General features: G+C 36.1%; 1 protein-coding gene across 6 annotated transcripts in view; it reads right to left on the minus strand.

Annotated features, from left to right (window-relative positions):
- The window catches only part of PCNX1 (pecanex 1), an 89,187-nt gene that overhangs the window by 22,314 nt on the left and 46,061 nt on the right, over positions 1 to 20,812 (minus strand). For 3 of the 6 annotated variants that reach the window (XM_066188189.1, XM_066188186.1, XM_066188184.1), the window contains 14 exons: positions 19,385 to 19,587; positions 18,175 to 18,328; positions 17,382 to 17,414; positions 16,182 to 16,353; positions 12,615 to 12,725; positions 12,060 to 12,151; positions 10,676 to 10,785; positions 8,906 to 9,011; positions 7,019 to 7,111; positions 5,335 to 5,485; positions 3,611 to 3,752; positions 2,071 to 2,248; positions 1,570 to 1,678; positions 846 to 975 (listed from right to left, as the gene is read on the minus strand). In XM_066188189.1, the coding sequence (XP_066044286.1) occupies positions 846 to 975; positions 1,570 to 1,678; positions 2,071 to 2,248; positions 3,611 to 3,752; positions 5,335 to 5,485; positions 7,019 to 7,111; positions 8,906 to 9,011; positions 10,676 to 10,785; positions 12,060 to 12,151; positions 12,615 to 12,725; positions 16,182 to 16,353; positions 17,382 to 17,414; positions 18,175 to 18,328; positions 19,385 to 19,587 (1,784 nt within the window). Of the gene's footprint in view, positions 1 to 845; positions 976 to 1,569; positions 1,679 to 2,070; positions 2,249 to 3,610; positions 3,753 to 5,334; positions 5,486 to 7,018; positions 7,112 to 8,905; positions 9,012 to 10,675; positions 10,786 to 12,059; positions 12,152 to 12,614; positions 12,726 to 16,181; positions 16,354 to 17,381; positions 17,415 to 18,174; positions 18,329 to 19,384; positions 19,603 to 20,812 lie in introns of all 6 variants that reach the window. The other 3 variants (XM_066188188.1, XM_066188185.1, XM_066188183.1) reach the window with 1 other exon arrangement.

Here is a 20,812-nt window from a genome sequence, read left to right on the forward strand (position 1 = left end):
GCCTAATAAAGTCTGTCTGCAGTAAATAGCCACAGAGTAATCTTGCACTTTTATCTAAAGTGCATATGTTTTCTTAGATATCAAAGGTTTAGATGTGAGAAAAATTTCAGACCAATTAAATTAGCACAGCTAACATTTCAGTAGACTTTAGTGGAAGACTCAATTTTTAGACAGTTCTTGTATTGTCTGAAATTACAACCATAATGCTTTAGTCTAAGATTTGGAACATTGCATTTAAATTGTTCTAATGTTAGAAGGGAAATAAGAAATACCAGAAATATCCCTTCAACTTGCCCTATGTTGTTTATACAATATCTTATTGGTCTGATACACTGTATTAGCAACAGGGAGCCTAAGTAAAAAGAAACAATATGACCTGAAGATTCTCTTACTATTGATCCCACCTTCAACAACAAAAAAAATACTTACTTCGACAGATTTTTGTTTCAAGTTTAGCCAGTTCTGCTGTGAGCAAAACAATAACCAACACCTATGAACTGTTCCCCAAAACCTTTTCGTATACATAAACTTACTTTTTGATTGAAATTGCACTTCACAATACCATAAATTCCATGTTTAAAAACACCAGGATGGCATACCTCTAAGCAGAAATTACTTAAGCAGCTGAAGCAAATGATCCTAGTGTAAAAAACAGCTACTACAGTATTTCAGAAACAAGTTCAGTGAAAACTTTCAGTGCTTTATACTAGTTTTCTCTGAGGGAAAAAAAAATTGCAGAAATTTGCAAGTTAAAAAAACCAACCAAACAAAACCCCCAAACCAACACTTCAGACATATCTAGTCTAGTAAAAACAAATTTTTAAAAACCTTATTATTTCACCTACTTGTAGTCTCTTTCCCAGAATTTGACAGGCCTGGCATATGAAGTGATGAATATTGCACTTCCCAGAAAAGGATTCAGTGGAGTAGAGAAGAAAGCTGACACAGCTGCTTGTACAAACAACATGGCAGAATCTGCAGGATAAGAGAATTAAGGAAAGCAAAGCAACAACTACATTTTTTTAGCTTCTCTGATGGTGTTCAATACAGACAGCAATTAAGAGCAAAACAAGATCTCTATGAATTTCTATGTGGCAAAGATGTTTGCAGTATTTCCAGCAAGAAGGGGATTCTTTTTGTTTTTAAAACCAGAAATAGATGGAAATTTGGCACTAAACATGATAGTCATTCCCAAAAACTCTGTTGAACATACTAACTCAACACTCCATTCAAACCAGCCTACAGAAGTTTAAAATGCAAAAGTCAAGGACTAAAACCATAATTAGTGACTCCTGTAAAAGGAAATGACTGTCAAAAGAAAAGCTGTGTGATTTTCAGAACTACTTCTAGTCTACGTTTCTTTTAAGTCAGGATGCTATTTCTACCATTACTGTGTAATTCATAGCATTGTAACAAGGCAGGAAATGTGTACAGCTACTTTGTAAATACTCACTAGACAAACCTGTTCCTTCAGTAGTTTAACCTCATAACACAGAATCCATTATAACGCAGTGCTCAGAAATTATAAATACAATACTTCAGGAGAAAGTTTGCATTTTCAAAGGATACGTGGCACAGCAAAAGGCTGGGCAAAAGCATGGAAGGCAGACCCCCATGTGATCTGCCAGGGAGCAATGTAGGTATATACAAATCTCAATTTATAAAAGAGTTCCCAAAGCTAGAGGGGAAAAAAATAAAAAAGAAAAACAATTCAGTATTTTGGCTAGCAGTCAACATGTTTTGCATCTTGAGGAATTTACTGATCATCCTAGAGTTCTTATTTATCTATCAGAAGCTTTGAGACTTAGAAAAAGGATGTAATTATAAAAGCAAGTAACATAAGATGCACTTCATTGTTCTACATACAAACTCAGGAGATGTTTAGAAAGTTACATATGGTTTCTCAAGCCAACATAAATGCTTCGGGAAGGAGAAGTCGTAGTTGCCTTACAGCATATCTATTACAGTACAAAATACTGAGAATCTGCAAGATTACCTATCAGACAGGACTATCCATCTGTTTTCCCCTTTGGATGAACTGAAACACCTAAAAATAGAGTTAAAAGTTACCTTGCTGAAGAGTATGGACATGAAGAAGAGATCTAGCAGCATGGTCTCAGTAAAACTTTTGTAATCAAAAGTAAAGAAGAGCACTGTGAAAATAACAGTGACATACTGGCACGTTGGGCTACTGAATGATGAACGCAGTAACTTCAAGCCAGCTATTGTGATCATTAAAGCACCCAACCTGTGTAAGGAAGTCACACAAAACAGTTATTACCTGTTATCTGAAAGGGGCTTAAAGACCACTTAAGCTGTGCTGTCATGCAATACCAATCTCTTCAAACTTTGATTTGGGTTTGCTTTTGGAATTTGGGGCGGGGGGGGTATGTTAATGATCTGTTGGTTTTTTAAAGACAACTTCAGATTTTTTTAAGAAACAGGTTACTATCTCAATCTTTTCATCAGTACTCTCAAGCCAATCAATGTTCAAGAATTAGCATTATGTCTAAGTGTGCCACTAAAAAAGAAATTAAAAAATTAGGAGATGAAATATCCTTGTAGAGTGAAGAGAAACCTGGTCTTTAATTTAGGTTACAAATACCAAAATGCAAAAATGCTAGATTAATCATCAAGAGGATGTTAATGAACACCGTATTATCGTTTCCTGCATGACTATACTGCTCTAATTTCTACTGAGGTAATTGCAATTTTTTTTAGACATAGCAACTGACACATCAAAGGGTTATTAAAAAAAGAAGTTAAAGTAACATAATGGCACTATTCCTCCCAAAGGTCTCGTAGTGACTGTGATAATGAACCCAAAGCAAGAACTTAGGAGATGCAGGGACTAAGAATGCCAAAAAAACCCCCACACACCACACCACAAAATTAATCTAACAACCTGCTCCCCAAAATATTTTCTGTTTCATTTCAATATTTACACTCTTTTGTTCTAAATGAATAGAACTTCAAATCCAAAAAAGACACCTGGTTACTGTTTCTTGGAGGCAAAAAATGCAGGGCCTATTATTGAGCTATCATTTGCTGAGGCAGTCAGATACTTATAATCCCTTAAGCAGTGTAAGACTCAATTTAGGAAGCAGTGTGCAATTTCATCTGGACACGGATTATACTTAGGGGCTAGGATGCCTGGGGAATTCCTTGATGAGAGAACAAAGCTACAGAGGGGCAGCACACTGACACACCAACTCAGAGAAAAAGTCTGAAATTCACACCTGATAAAATACCAGAACATATCAACACTATCTTGAACTTGCCATCTGGATAATCATATTATAGACTCTGTAGCTCAACAAGCAAACTCATCACACCACTAGGTAATGCCGCAACATGTCATCTTCACAGTACATGCTACAAGTGGAATGATTTATCTTTGCAGGGGTGTCTAGTTCAACAGTGCAATACTCCAAACAGTTTAATTCAGCTTTATACAGGTTTTCAAATAAAGAAAAGCTTTATTTATTCCTTGCCTTACTCTTAAGACAATCCATTAATGTGTTGCCTTCCTATTGATGCCAGAAGTCACTATTTAACTTTCCACCACAGCAGACATACTCAAGATTTCTTAATAGCCTTTTATACTTACTCAGTATCCAGTTTCTTTGGACTAGCAATATTCTTAGCGCTGCTACTGAGCTCATTGAGGACTATCAGTGGATAGATAACATTCTTCTCAACAAAAAGGAGCCAAATGTGAAGTTTCTCAAACCACATAACATGTGCAGCATCTGTTAAGATGTATTAAAAAGAAAAAATCAGATGGCACTGTCAAATCAAAAATCCCTGGTTACAAAATAAAAATTCTTCATCCAATTAACTTGGATTAACCATCTTCTCACAACGGACTTTGGAGGTTTTATTTAACCAAAATAAAGGGAAGCTCCTATCTAGCCCCAGTGGAGTTTTAGCACTGTTCAAACAACAGAACAGTTTGCAAGCTACTTGCTCACTGTATGCAGAAGGAAACAAACTGTATTCCACCTCTTCAATAATTTCAAAATTGCTATTGATGAAGCTGTTTGAAATGATGCATTTTATCTCACACAAAAGGATGTTTTTCAACTCTATTCAATCTGAAGGACTCCTGGTTTACAAGTCCACAATACAGAAGAGCCTATGTAACCTGCCAACACAAATGCCTGTCACTTCAGCAACTTCTTTTAAACTTCTAACAGAATTGTAAGGTGTGTTTCAAATTAAGGCAAATTAAGATAAAAAGATTTATTCTACAATACAGGCTAGAAGATTTAGTGTCAAAAGTTATGGCAAACATTGATGCATACATAAAGGGCACCAACTGTAGCTTTTCTAGTTTTAGAGACGGTATACCTTTAATTAAGGCATACAGTTGCACTTTTCATTGCTTCAAGATAAAGTCTGACATCATACTACAACTGCTATTCATATTTATCCATCTTTACATGCAATCACCGGGAAAAAAATCCCACAAGTTAGACATCAATGAAAAGACCACAATGAATGGCTGGTACAAAGGCAGAAAGTTTGCAAATCAATTCTGATAATTCTCTGCACCTGAAAGCAGCAGAACGCTATCTTGTTTTGATAGCTATTTGAAAAGAAAAACCAAAATCGTTTCAGTTGTTTCCAAGGCAATTTAGACAGAATTTCTCAAGTCTGCTGTTAACAATAAAAACATTACAACAGTGAAGTCCTCACAATCTACCACAACATTCATCCTTTCTGGAAAACTGATAAGCAGAATGACTTCATCTTTCCCGCATCTCTGGGGAAAGATTTCATGAAAACATGGGGTTTAGCACAAGCTGCAAGCACATATCTATGCAGATCAAGTTTTAAGTCTGGTCCTTTGGTGTCTTCATCCATCCGCTGACCACTTGCACTATTTTCTATTGTTAAACACGTCAACAATACTATTAAAAACCAAATCAGTGCCAGGATGAAGTCTCCACCAGCATTCACCATATCTAATCCTCTAAAACATCTGAAAACTTGCTATGTTGGAAAACATACATAGTGAAACACACTCCATCTTTATGAAAAATTCTTGAGACAATCATAAATACAAACTTTACCACTTAAGATTTTGAAGACTATGTTTTAATAGAATTGCTCTTAGATAATGTTAACACTTGCATTGTCACCATCAGTTGAGATACATAAAATGTTATAGAATCAAAGCATGAGGAACTGAGAAACTAATACATTTATAGATCAGCCATAATGAAATCCTCCAGTGGTGAGAATAGTAAAGAGATGAAGTATATCAATAGGTAACAAGTTGGTCAGCAACTACAGCAAGTTCAAGAAAGTGTTAGAAACAATACTTACTCCGGACTTCAAACTGATGGTATTCCTTGGTTTTCAGCAGGGGATGAGAAAAGCAATGCCAAGGAAGCTGCTTTCGGAGTTGAGGCAGAACATAATGGGTCACAAAGCCTACCGTACCCACCAATGCATAGAGAACATAACTTAAAATAGGCTAAAAAAAAGAATTAAAGAAATTAAGATTTGTGTTTTATAAACAAAATAAAATATTACTTTGCTAGTGTATTTTTCAGCATACAGGCAGGTGCTCCTACAATACTAATGTATTTCTTCATGAGAAACTGTACTATCAATTTTAAGATAAAACAAGAAAACCTGTGAGAAACCCCCCCCCCCTTTGTATCTAACAAATTTTCACGAAGTTGAAATGTACTTTTAAGTAAAAATAGTACACCAATCTTCTTTCACAGTCCACTGCTTCTGACCCATATGCATTTCATTTTATAAAGGTATTATTCTCTAAAGGCTGAGCCCAATTTACATTTCCATCTGCTGGATTAAAGGAGGTATAAGCATATGCAAAAACAAATCATTAAGTTCACATTCACTTGGGAAGGTAAGAAGTCTCCCACAAGACCAATCCCTTCCACAGAAGTCAAAAAATACTGCAAAATTAACACGGTATGATGGCCAGATTTCACAATAATGCTTTCTACACATTAAAATTTTCTCTAAATTTCTGTCTAAGTCTAGATAATTGCAAAACTGGGATTGTATTATCTTGTCATAAGCTCTTTGTAAATTCCATGATGCCCAAGCCTACTGAAATACACAACAGGTGAAGAGCATAACGCCAAATCTCTCAAACGTGGGTGAAAGCACCAGTCAGGTGGAGTGCTGAAATTCAGACATACAATAATAGAATGGATATAGTCCTCAGAAAACACAAGTACACATGCATAAGTAATGCACTTCATCTGAACACATGAAGTTACCTAAATGCATATGCTTTTAAAAATTAGTTACTTTAACTTTAGGCAGCAACAGGAAGGAAAAATCCTCCTAAAATACATGCCCAAAATTTTCATTTGTCTTACATAAGGCTATTCAAAAGCTAGTCAAAGGTTCCATAACAGGAATACCAAAATAAGAAAATCAGTAACTGCAGCTCTTGGGGGAGATGTTTAAGTTCAAGCACAGGATCTAGTCCCATGCCATTATCATCAAGAGTCACATACAGACATTAAAAGTATCCAAAGCAGTAACACTAGCTAGACTGACAAGTCAAAAACTTGAAACTTTGAAGTCCTGTCAATAATCATTCCAGCAAAGGGGCACTGCTCTATACTGTAGCCTACAAAGAGTCATGCCAGCATGGAACTGCTGAGTCAAGGTTCAGCTCCTCAAACTTTAAACACTAAACATTTTAATTTTTTTTAAGTTTCATTTTTCTTTATTTCAAAATAATCTTGACACTATTTAATAGATAGATGACCCAAAAGAGGGTGCTTTGTGTCAGAGGCTAAAATAAAAGTGCAGAACATAAAAGGAAGTAGGAAAGAGCTAGGGAAGATGATCTTTCGAGCACATAAAAGCAAAGACCTTCAGTCATGTACTTGTCACGCTATATGCCTAAAGACCATCTAAAATTAGCCAGAAGACTCAGTGAACTACCAGAATACACTTTATATCAAACAGGAGCATTCACATACAGAAGGCAAATTGAAGACGTGAAGTAATTTCTTACCTGTAAAACAGTAAATACTGTACTGACATGAATTGCAAAATAGAGGACACCAATGACTATACACACAATCAGGTCAGACTGCAATCGTTCACTCTGCAGAGTCAAAATAAAATAATTTTAGAAAATACCAGCTTTGGTTGACTTTTAGAATCATTAAAGTTAGAAAATACCCCCAATGTAGAGTCCAGCCTTTCAATACCTCCTTAATACATAAACGCAGTAACACTGAAACTGATTAAAGATTTTTAAAATGATGCCAGTGTTTACTACTTCCACTGAAATTATTAGAAATTTCACAAGACAGATCTTACAACTAAGAGCATCAGTTCAACTAAGTGAAAAGGAAAGGTGCATATTTACAGTGGGTCAGGACAAATCAATATACCAAATATATTCTCTAATCCTGGACTGTGAGGTGGTGTAAGGATCCCCTTAAAGCACTGATGAAAGCGCTGGAAGGGACAATCGAAGTTCCCCTTTATGTTCTAAGAACTGTTTAAACTACAGGGCAATTAAGAGCTCTGGAAGAGTGCTGCCTAAGCAGAGCTACCAACCAGGTGAAACAACCAGGCTCTTTAACCCTTTTCTGCTTTCTCTGCAGAAGGGTGAAAGACAGCTTTGGAATGACCCCGAGGAACGAGTCTGAATTTTCCACTACCCCTAAAAAATGAAAAGCTGTCGATATCAGGCAACACTCCCCACCAAACGAGTAATGCCAGATTCAGCCACAAGGGGGCAATGCGTGCTTCGGGCCGTTGCAACTCGAAGCCTGACGTTAAGACTTGTTCCCACATTCTGTAAAAAGAGCATCAATATTTACAGCCCAGAAAATCATTAAAGGATTATCTGCTCCAAAATTGGCCAAATAATTACACACAGCAATTATTGCTGCAAAGCATTAACTCTTGGGCTACAAGTTACTTTTTTTTTTTTTTAAATCAGTTGTACTGATTTTAAAAACCACTGCAAGAAAGACCATCAAAATCCTCAGCACCTGTGCCCCCGTGAAAACTAGCTCCACAGTTTGAGTTAAAGAAGAGCTTGCAGCTCCTATGGTCACTCTCTCCTGCTAAATGTTAAAAGAATTGCAGTTTCTCTGCTCTAAATATTTATTTGCAGTTTCCGCATACTTCACCTCATCATGCTTGTAACCGCTGTATTATGAAAAATCCAGCTATACAGTTCAGCCTACAGCTGGAGCCCCACACAAAGCTAAATTAATATTCAATCTTCTTTTGTACAAGCTAAACACACTAAGCTTCTTAAGTCTCTTACTTATTGCTACACTGTGTGAAAAAGAATAATGTTTAAATATTACTACTTCTGTAAATGTTTAGAGTGAATTTGTAAAAAAATTCGAAGTAGTGGTTAAGTAAATGGAACAAGTTACACCTGCTTGCAATAGAAAGCAAACAAAACAACTCAGACCACCCAAACAAACAACAAAAAGTCCCAAAATACTTTCCATCATTTTTATTTTCCATTTCTGGAACAGCAAGCACAAAGCTCTTCCTCACAATTATTAGAAATACTGAGTTAATATAGTTTTCCCATCATTAACTCTTTCCCACTAACTTCTGCACAAAAGCAAGCATCATCCTGTTATTATCCATGAGCTAAAAGAAGATCCTCAGTGATACTTCACCGATTCCACAGCAGGGAATTCCAACTCCCTGCTTTTAAATAACCTAAAATTGCAGTATCAGCACTACACTGCAGGTGCAGCACATGAGTTCAGCCGCAGATTGAGAGGAAAAGTCGTGATACCCATTCTAACTAGAACCATGCTAAGTGACAAGTTTGACCCAGACAAATGCTATATAAACCAACATAAAGCAAATGCTTAAATGGAATTTTAAAAATGCAATAATTAAAAAGCCTACTTACTACAGAATTTCTAAGCTTCTCAGGTAAAGGATCTTTTACTTCAGACAGAGGATCCTCAGGGTTTTTGTCTTCAGAATTAGGAAAAAATTTTGATTGCACTAAAGAGCTTAAAAGAAAGACAAAAAAATCCCACTGAAAAGCATGTATTGTTTTGTCCGGTTTTATAATAATAACAGTTCAGAAGTTCTATTACATATTGATCACAAGAAATTACTTTTGGCCCATCAGTGCTTTCACACAGCTGAGCAAATTTACAGATACTTCAACTTCTTAAAAGAATTGGTTCTCTGTTACACAGAACACTCTATTAAAGAGCAGCAGCCAGATGTTCAAACTGCAGTTTCTCTGGTAGCAACACAGGAGTAATTGAACAAAACCTGAATTTTAGGCAAAATTTAGCAATCATAAAACAAAACTTCAACCCATAAATAACTGAACAGAAACATGAAAAATTTAGAAGTGGTCTATTTGCCAACACAATTTTTAAAAAACATGAATTCTTGGGTTTAATTTAACAGCAATAACAAAATAAATGTATTCTAGACTGATGAATTAATGAATTAGCCACACTGGCCAAACTTCTCAATTCTTAGCAGGCCTTGCTGATACTAAAGCCCCAAAATCTTACACTTAAGCTTTTGGAAGCCCATGTGCAGTGTTAATTGCCATAACCAGCTCTCTGGCAATCTCTCAGTGTGATTTTTCTTACAACATTATACATAGTGCAGAAAGATTATTTCATTTTATGGACAGGAAGATCACTACAGAACAAGCCCGAGATCTTCAAATGAAATTACATATTGCAATGTATTACAATGCTTAACTGTGCCACATCTGGCTAAACATGTGAAATTGCAGGTCAAATGAACATCCAGGCTTCAGTTTTTGGAAAGAACAAAAGAACAAGTATCTAGGAAAAAGGACCTCCTATCAACTGAACTAAGAGTAATTGGACAAGGTTTAGTGGTCAACCCAAAGATAAGAAATTTCCTCCACTGTAAACACTCATGAATCATTAATTTTGTTGTTCACAGAGGAGGTCCTTTGCTATCTACCCCACGCCACTATTTATCAAATTCATCTAACATTATGGCTACATTTAAATCCAAGTTCAAGCTCTGCCTAACCTAGGTGTGTGGTTGAGCTTTTTTTGGCTATTCTGGAGGAGGTGCTTCTCCTACAAGAACTATTTTGTTTTACATGTATCATTATTAACTGAATCCAACACCCTCTGCATCTGATCTCTTCTCCAACTCAGAATAACATGAATACCTGTTTCCCCACGCTAGACAGGAATATTCATCACCAAAACAGATCTTTATAATTAAGCAAAATTATTTGAACAAGCACTTGGAGCACACATTCAATATAAGAATACATCAACAAATGAAATGAAAGTGTTAAAGAAGTCTGTGGACTTCAGCTCAAACCAGTGCCTTGAGCACATCTTTAAACACAGGAAGGGTACACATTATTCCCAACAAACCCACCAGCAGAAACATGGCACTTGACTGACATTGTGGAGAACATCAGCAGACAGTAAAATCTGATTTTGGCATGTAAGTGGACTTACCAGAAGCCACAAAAAAGGTCATTGTTAGAGAAGGAATTAGACGCAAAATGTGAGAATTTCTAGCTAACCAGGAATGTACTATTTTTGATTAATGCTGGTGAGAAAAGTTCAAACAGTACTAAGTAGTAACATTACTCGTAGTTTTTCCTTGCAACTTACATCTTCATTTGGGAAGAGATACAAACTGAGTCACTTACAAAAGTACAGAAGGGTCACTGCTTTGTCTGCTGAGATGATACGATATTGCCACTAACAAACCACAAAATATGGAGAAGAGAACTGGAATATGCTGCCCATCCCAGGAGTCCTGGAGACAGAAACAAAATGTTAATATAAAGGAGAAAGTACACACCACTTACCTGACATACAAGAATTATGTATATCACAGAGCATGGAGAAATTAACTACAATTCCACAAAAATAAGCCAGGGCTTTTTGTACAAAAATACTGTTCCATCTTTACCTATGTCTAACGATAGATCAGAAAGTCTAATACAGGGCACATCCCTCAAGCCTACACCCTCTTAATCATTAAACAGTCATCATTTCTCATAACCCTTATGAAGCATTTCCTGCATTCCTTGAGAACACAAGCTCTTAAGAGCTGTATTTAGTCACTTCTTAATTTTGAACATTATATGTATTTGGACTCAAGATTCATTTTTTCTAATGTGCTGAATGCAGACTGAACAGTGGCTTTGTGTTTTTCCTGATCTGTACTGGATCTGCAAAGATGAAACAGTTTTTCTTTGCTAAAGCTTGTTTATCTTAAATGGATGTGTTTACAAAAGCCTAATGAGACAAGTGTACAAATTCACAGGCAGTTAATGATGTCCTGCAGGTGATAGCATCATGGGAGTAACTCCTCTAGGAACTTTCTACTCTATGATAAAGTGGAAAAGCCAGTCAACTCTGAGTTGAACCCACACATGCTACAAGTCATTGTAAACTGAGCATGTCTGATTATTGACACACACATGAAATAAATAAACAGAACCAGCATCACACTCCATACTGTTTTCAAAAAACATTTCAAGCAAGGAAAACAGGGTGTATGGGGGGGGGGGGGGGGGGTCCCTCTGCCAGCTAACTCTAACTCTCCCCTTCAGATAGGCACACATCTTCCCTTTGACTCTACAAACTATTTTGTGGTTTCTTCTCAAGTAAATATTCATCAGAAAATACTACTTCATTTTTGCAGCACCAGAAAAAAATACTTACTTGAGCCATTTTGAGAGGTTAACATACAGGTACATGCAGACTCTGCTAGAAACAGGTCACTCGCATATTATTTTCAAGAACTGATGTAAATGGAATGGATGGTAAATGTCATGTGTTTTCAACCAAAAAAGAGCCTGTTAGAACAGGCACAAATCACACACCTTTTAATAGCAAAAAAAGCTGCTTTGTTCCTGCATTGCATCTCCTCTGTTGACATCACATCTAAGTGAGTGTGAAACCCTAGTAAACCAAACTAATATTTCTAATTCAGTAGTTGCATACTTTAGTTACTTAACACAGAAGGAAGCAGAGAACAAACCCCAAAACATTAATGTTTACTGTGCATAAAATTTTTCTCACCTTCAGGGCACCATAGCACAGTCCATACAACAATGCTACTGCCACAATACTACAGATAAAACTGTAAAGTGCTGCAAGCAGGCTTGTGGTAGCTGGATAGCATAGAAATGAAAAGAAAAAAAAAATTATCTTCTTAAGTGAGAATACAAAATACTTCAGTTTAAAGTATCAGCCCCCTAGTTTCCTCTGATGTAAAAAAAAAAAGACAATTCTAACCAGAGCAGCTACTTGTATTTTCCCCTACAAGTGACTTTTATCAAGAGGATTTTATGTGGCTTTTTAAATCTCCTTAGTTATTAAACGGCTTTACCATGGGAATAGTTAACTGCAATAGAAACCAGCTGAGGAATAAAGTGACAGACTTAGTAGGACAGTAATTCTATTTCTCAATAATCAATGAGAAGACTTTCAGGCTTTTTTAAAATACAGTTAAATAATCTATGTTCAGAGGGTGGGAATAAAAATAAAGTAACCACTAAATTTTTTAACTAACATACTGATCTTAGCTGCTCCACATCTCATACTTTTGCCACTGACACAAAACACAACACTCACCATTGCCACCAAAGACATGAATGTCCAGCTGTTCACAGAGATACATCACAAATGTATTCACCTGAGGCAGGAGACCAATGAAGAATACTATAGGGAAACATAGTGTAAACACTACAGGAAAAAAAAAAAAGTTGAAAAAGTGGTGAATATGAAAAAAACAGCACAGTAAGATATTTTTCAGTTTAAGTTCTAGGGTATCACACACCCCATTTTAACTCAATGTCACTGAAGTATTTCTATTATAAATTTCTAAGGAAAATATACATTATGTAAAGTTCTACTCAGTGACTCAGAACTGACCGAACACAGAGGTCATACAAATCAATAGTACTTTCCTTTTAATTGCTGTAGACATGGACACAGGCCAATTCAGGCTTTCCATTTTTATTTAGCAAAGATCAGCGAGGAGTGTTTACAGATTAGACTTGCAATTTTCACTCATTGTAAGTGAGGCTTATGCAAGCCTAACTGCCTGTCTGGAGTTCCAGGAGCAACCTAACACCAGCCACTTTGACGTAAGGGGGGCCAAGCACTCCACCTCTGGGTTTTCTGCTACTAATGACGATTTCACTCATTTTCCCACACCACTTCTGAAAGTTCTAATCCTAAATGAGTGGGTTTTCTGTTTGTTTGGTTGGCGTTTTTTTAAACAACAACAGACAACTATGAATCATGAAAACACCTGCAAATTACAGGATTTCAGAATGTGAAGATAAATGAATGCCACCTAATTACAATGGTATGTCTCAACCTGTACATATCATTTACTTCCCATCTTAATAAAAGATGCAGAAATAATCTAGACACGTTCAGGTATAGTACTTCAGATCTAATTCACATGAAACAGTATATTTATTGTAAGTTCTAAGTTCTGACGGATAGAAGGATCAAATAACAAAAATAGCCCTAGCAGATAAAATCTAGCAGTTTAGGGAGGATTTTTCTAACATCCTGCTGACTTGTAGCTTCAATGTTCAAAGGAAGAAACAGACTTTAAAGTATTTTGTAAAGCACACGAGTTTCAAATTTAATTTTCTAATTTCATATGCACAGAATGGTCAGATACTGAAGGACATCAAATTAGAAATATCTACTGTGAGATAACGGGAATTTGATTTTTTCCTCTACTCCACAGTAATGCTAAACAACAATATAATTTAAAAACATGCAGGTTGCAAGCCTGGGCAAAACACTGAATTCTGTATTTTTTACTGACGCTAATCAGGAAATATAGGACTACAAATCAGCTCTTCAATACCTAAAGAAAATACTTTTTCTGAATTCTCAAGTCAAAGCTCTATTTCAAGTCATTACTCAAGGAAGCCGACATAGAAGGCGAATACAGTGTTCTGTCACTGACAGCTGAAAAAGTTGTTTCCCAAAAGTCTGTAAGTCAACTATCTTGGGCCCATTGGAAACAAAATTACTACACAGCTCTGGGAATACACAATTTTTGAAGAGAAGTTCAGTAAAAAGCCGATATTTATGATGCTTTTACAGTCTGTAACATCATGATTTCCTAACAGTGACCAACAAAGTGAAAAGATAAAGTAATTATTATAAATGTGGAGTAGCTTTAGAGCAATTGATCAAGTGCAATAGGTAGGACACAAAAGAAAGCATTTATGCTAGTCCTTGTTTGTCTGCTGGCAAGGAGACAACATTTACATTATTTAAACACAAAGTCTGCCTTGCCCTGCACCTGTGGTCTTCCAGTACCTTTGCCTGGGAACAGGAAAAAAGGCAGCTGAGATTTTTTACCTAATGAAGTATGTTTGCTAGCAGCCAGCCTGGTCTGCACTACACACAAAGCTCCTTAAAACAGCGTTTCAGCAACATTAGGAGTGGCTCCAAGGGCAAGTGTATCATGTGGGAAGGTGGGGTGGGATGCGCACTGCAGGTTGGTGGGGCATTTTTTTTGTTTGGTGTTTTATCATTTTGGTTTTTGGGGTTTTGTTTCGGTTATTTTATTGTTGGGGTCTTTTTTTTTTAAGTAGAGTAAACTGTTCTGGTAATCTGATTTTTTTTATTGGAAGAACTGCTAAAAAATACAAACCACATATATTGCTGCAAGATTCCCCAGAAAAACAGTAAAACACAAGTATGAACTCCTGAACTTAATAGTTTTAAAAGCTAATCCCAAGATGGACATGGCCTGGTGAAAATGCCACCATATCTTCTGAAAGTCACTCTCCAGTACTTTTAAAAAATAGCTCGCTCCCATAGTGAGCTACACACACCACCCTACACGTATATTTATGTATTATCTTATGGGGATATGGGTATACCTTATGGCAATGACTCCACATGGTAGAAAAGGGAAGAAAAAACTTCCAGAACTGACAGAGCATTATCAAGAGAAATGAAGTTAGTTCTGTACTGTGAATGAGTCAAAAGTACCTTCTATCTTTTTTTTTTATTACTCACACAGAATCAAGTATGCCAGTACATGAAGAGAACCAAAGAATTTGCTCAAAAAAGCACCTTTGAAAACGTCTGGGCAATTTCTGTTCATAAATATGCAGCTTAGACATTTTCCCTCTGGGCATTTAAATACTGATTTTTTAGCAGAAAGTTGAAGGGGGAAGAAGTATGAGGCATAAAATACAGCATGTTCCCAAAATCAAGTAATAAAAATTAACACCCAAAATGCTTGAGTCAGTAATTCTTATTAATCAATTAAAATTTTATAAAACCCACACTGAAAACAAGTTTTCATTTTTCTTGGACAGAAAATGGTCTGGGGGCACAGAGACATAACATTTAACTGCTGGAGTCTTTCACACACAGGTATTTTGACACAACTGAAGAGCAACTGCATTCAGTTCAGATGAATTCTTACAGATTTTTTTACCCCACCCAAAGCAGTGATCTCCAGAAGGTCACCCAAGTAACTTCGTTCCATTAAAGTTCCCATGATAAGATGGTCTTCAAAGGTTTGTCTCTCTCCTTTCTATGGGCTCTGTTTGAGACTACAGGGCTGTCATCATTTTCATAATAGGGGAAAGAATTGTTGTTTTGGAGCTTGCGTTGTTGTTTTTTCACATTAGGTTTAGGGGGGTAATGGAGTTAAATGTCATCAGATTCTGAATGCACCGTGATGTTCAGAAAACAATGGGATTACCTCAAAATGAAAGTACAGCTCAAAAATTGTATTTTTGGTATTGCTGATAGGCCTGTTCTGAGAAGAGGCACATTATATAAGATTAAACCTGTGTATAATGTTTTTTAAAATTGTGTCTGTAGTGTTCTGCCAAATTGCTAAATACCGAAAAACCTGACTAGGTACTACACAATTGCCACAAGCCCCTCCAGAGAGGGTGAAAGGGTCCAAATCAAAATGTTTTTTTAAATAGTGAGCAGGTAAGTCCAAACAAAGGGTAGTGTCTGCAGGTCCAAGTTAAATATGAAATTTTAAGCATAAGGACTAAGATACTGGATAATGAAAAATTTTAGTAGAGGGCATCTCTGCCACTCGTTACAGCAAAGCTACAGAAGGGGAGAATGTCCCCATGAAGTTCTACTGTTGTAAAGTAAACAATTCAAATCCATGAAAAAGCCACTCACCTATAACTAAGTCCCTGGCAGACAGCAGCAGCAGTGGGTTGGTGAAAGCCATTCCATACAACCTGAATCTTGTTGTAGATATGTTTCTGCTGCCATAATCCAAGAGCCAAATCAGACCACAACACAAACAGAAATATACAGGCCTACTATAGGCTATGATACGATTGTGACCCTGTTTAAAGAGAAACCACAAAACCACCAACGTTTGTAACTTATTTACATAAGTAACTTTTACTCTTCTGCTACAGATAGCTTCAGAACCAAAATTAATCACTGGTCATCAACTAATATACTGTCACCTCACCATACCCGAAAGTTTTCTTCATAAAATCCTTAATGCATTGCCTTGCAGTGATACCAGTCTGCTTTTCGTGGCTTTGATATAACAAAGACACAAGAGGTAGATTAAGTTAGACTAAGCTACATATACCCTTAGTCTCAGCTATATTTTCTGCTATGTTGTTTGCTATACTAAATGCTAGAGAAGCTCTGACTAGGCTTTATGAGTAGCTGAGAAAAAGTGATTAAAGCTTATTACTCAGATACTGCTTCTGCTGGAGGTGGGGACAGAAGCTCTACGGTGCTTATCAAAACACAACTTCTTACACAAAATTAATGACTTGCTGCAGAGGAATAATGCTTTTATACATCTTATCGAGGACAAAGGTACTATTTTGTCTTGGCAATCTAGTATACGCACAACAGAATATAAACGTATTGTGCAATACCAGAACATTAACATTTCCATGTTCAAATATTAATACTCACTAGAGCTTGCAAACTCAGTTTATTAGAGTGAAAAATAAAGCAGTGTGCACACTAGGACAACTGAATGATCTACAAGACTAAAACAGAACATCAAAGCTGTGTCAGTTCATACCAGCAGAGCAAATTACAACAGTAAGAATACTTCTCAGTATAACTGCTGGAATAATAAAGATTCATCAAAAAGCTTATGACATGGCTCCCTAGCAAAAGACAGGATACAAACAGGAGGACATAATTTGCTAAATACAAAGAGTACAGCGGGGGGAAATAGTATCAGTTCCCTTCTCACACATTAAGACAACTACAAAGGCTTTTGTGCCCTATAAGAAGGAACGTAAGAGAAATGCCGGGAAAGTCGAACCAAAATGATCAATTCTCTGCAGGAGTTCTGCATCTGCAGGGTTAGAGCAGTGGCACATGCCCATGACTTACATGTCGAGGGGAAGAAGAATCTGGCTGAACACTCTGAAACCAAAATGAAAAGAGGAAAGTTACCCAACCTACAGATAAAGGTGGATAAAAGTTTACCTCCCTACACACACCTTTTTGGCTGAAGTTCTTTTAACAATATCTACAATTAATTTTACACTTGTCAAACCACAATACAGCCTTTAAACAGCACAATGTCATAAACCTATGTCATAAAACCTATTTAAAGAGTATAAGTCTATAACCAAAAATCAAAAAAAAAATCTCCAACTTCCTTATTTTCAGGACTTTTACTGTTTTTCAACAGCATTAGGAACTTTAATTTTAAATCTAATTTCCATGCCGATAGTCAAATAATAAAAAATAACCAATTGTTCTCAGATTACAACAAACCATTAACAGTCTAACAAAAATTAATAATCTGATTAAAAATATGTTTAGACATAATTGCCTCATATTAATGCTCTGAGGTGTAGACACTAAAAATTAAAACGCAAACCAATAAAACTTCAAGTACAGTTTGTAGTTGGTTTTCAAGGAGTAAGAATGTACTCCTCTTTATGAAACCAAAAAATGCATGAGAATAATAAACAAAAGATTGTTTACAAGCATATGTAGAACCATTCTTGTGAACTGACCTTGCATTACCATCTATCAAACTTTCCATGAGGCTAAGTTTACTCATTTCATTATAAATGATAAGTATGCACATTTTTCCTTAAAGCTCTAACTAACCTGCAACACCCAACTGGATTTATATCTATTGTTTGTAGAAAGTAAAGAGAAATTAAAATACCTTCAACAGTGAGTACTGGCAACTGGCTATTACCAGGCAGAACTGGAAGACCCAAATATCCTTGAAAAAGCCCTCTATAAGAAGTACAGAGCCCAGAAATGCAACTAGAATAGCTAGGATGACAGCTAATACGTTTTCAAGGATCTCACGATTCCTGTTTTAAAAGGAGAGAACAAGAAAAAAAGGAATTTAAAGCTAGCTATGTCTAGAAAAAGCTTCAAAAGAGCAGTTAGGGTCAAAAATTAACAAGGGTTATGCTACTGGTAACAAAGTAGCTAAGAATAGATTTGAACTTCCATAGTCTACTAGCACACTGTCCTTCAGCAAAGCTAGGAGCTACCAGGATTTCAATGACAGCTGCAAGCAGTTAGTATCTTATGGAATTTTACCTTAAACAGCAGAAGATAACTTGAGCAAATAATTTTAGATATCATTCAAAAGCACAGACTGTAACATAAATCTATATTCAAAGCCCATCCAAGATGATTATAAGCCTATGAAAAACAAGCATGATAACTTATCTGTGTATATAATCTGTCACTCATGATTTTCTAATGAAGAAACTAAAAATAGACTTACTTGAGTAAGATATGCCAAGTGGAATACAGCTAATTCCCTATGATATTGCTAGTGCTTCAGAACAGAATTATGAGTATTCCTCCCTGGACAGAATCACTACTATCTTGTTTATTTCAAGGAAGTTCACTACCAAAGTATCAATATTCTGCATATTCCAAAAGCTGGTAACTGGAGGACCACCTTAATTTTATTCCTCTAGGTAAATGTAGCAGGTACAAGTCATCACAGTACTAAACGAATCTTTGAAAAAATGCTTTGAAATAGCAGGCAAATTCTTTCTATTTACCAAAACACTAAGTGCATGCCAGGTTGTAGACCCCTTCACTTAATTTCTGGAGAAGGTTATACTCTACCTTTAAAGATTAGCAACAGATCTTTCTATTTGATCATTCAAATATGTTACTGCCCTACTCAGGCAAAGTTAGGGTTGGTTTCCTTTTTCCTTTTTTGATTGCTAGAGAAAAAAGGAGGATAACCTCCATTACTTTAGAAAACTACATTCAGTATTATTCTTTCATTTTTCAGACTACAAATAAATAAAATTCTCTAAGGATAGTTTTACCTATATTACAGTTTAGCAACTGTTTACATCTTTGCTTTTTTGTGGTCTGATAGCATACAAGGGTCTCACCTATCAAATAAAGCCAGCAGAGTTAACCTATCAAAATTGATGCTAATCCAAAGTTTAGGCAGGATCCAAAAGCGATAGTACTGCTTGACTTTTTGAGCTGCTTCCTCTTGAGGTTGCATGTGGTCCTGAAGGTCAGGGCTCAGGTCAATATCTTGCTGCTCCAGCAGATCTGTATCCATTGTTAGCAGCCTGTTCAACCTGATCTGAGGAAGAGAAAGCTAAAAGAAAGTTAGCATTAACAAAAGCTCATTTATATCAAAACATTGTATTATATTGAAAATTGCTTTGAAGAAAATTGCTTAAATTCTTCAGTTTCACTTTTGAGGAATTTTATGTTAAGCATTGCCACAGGCTTCTACTTACTTTTTCTGTCCTTATCACAGCACATGAACAGGACTATCAGCACTAACAGTTTGCATACAACACAACTCTTTGGCATTTCAGCATATGCCTTATTTCAAATCAACGTGTCTTCCAAGCACATTTTCCCATTTACTCAGAAAACTTCAAATTTGAAGACAAGTAAACTGATACATGGACAGCATACACTACAAGAATAATCCAATTATTATTTAAATAAATTACAACACATTTCTTATAATCAGCTAATCTGCATGCAAACCCATGCTGAATGGTTCCTTTTGCATGACAAAGCAACACTCATGCACCAGCAGTCAAATTCAAAGTCACTGAATCCAGAATACACTCAAATAAACCAAAGAAAAAGCTCTGCCCTAAACAGTCTAGTACTATTTTCGACTGACTATTACTTATTTTGCAGTTTTAGAGTTCTCACAAAAATCACAGTAATACTAACAACAATGGAAGACATTTAAGGAGAGTAATCAATGCTAATAGTACATGTGCATTGTCTAATCCAGTTTCTAAATATCACTAACAGGCCAAGAAGCATCTTGATGTACTGCCCTTTATTCTTAGGCAATATAACTGTTAAAATGTCCTTTAATGAAAAAGCTTCACAAATGAGTAAGGCAGAGTAAAATTTCAATACTCATGCCACCCTCAAGTGTCAAAACTACAGCTTTAGTGTTTGGAGGGGCTTTTTTCCTACAATCATTTAAGTTACATATTCAATTTCTTGATTAAGACTTTTTCCTCACTCCTTAAATCATCAGTGTACCTAACAGCGCTCTTAGCCAGCTTTTCTTTCCTAGAAAAATACTAATGAAAAAACAAGCAGGAACACTCCCTTTCCAAAGGCATTTCAAAAATACAAACCATACTATTTAAGGTAAGCTGTGTCAGAAAACAGGTTCTTTTTTGACTATTTTTTAAAAACTTAGTTTCTTAAAAAGTAGAATCAGCATAACATTCATGGCACTAATAATAAAAAATTCCAGTGGAAATTTCCATTTAGGTGCATGGGCTGAGCTTTTACAGTCACAAATTTGCCTTAAAACAGAATCA

This window comes from Chamaea fasciata, unplaced genomic scaffold (assembly GCF_029207755.1).
Source record: "Chamaea fasciata isolate MVZ Bird 193981 ecotype frontalis unplaced genomic scaffold, bChaFas1.0.hap1 SCAF_7, whole genome shotgun sequence".
Lineage (NCBI taxonomy): Eukaryota > Metazoa > Chordata > Aves > Passeriformes > Sylviidae > Chamaea > Chamaea fasciata.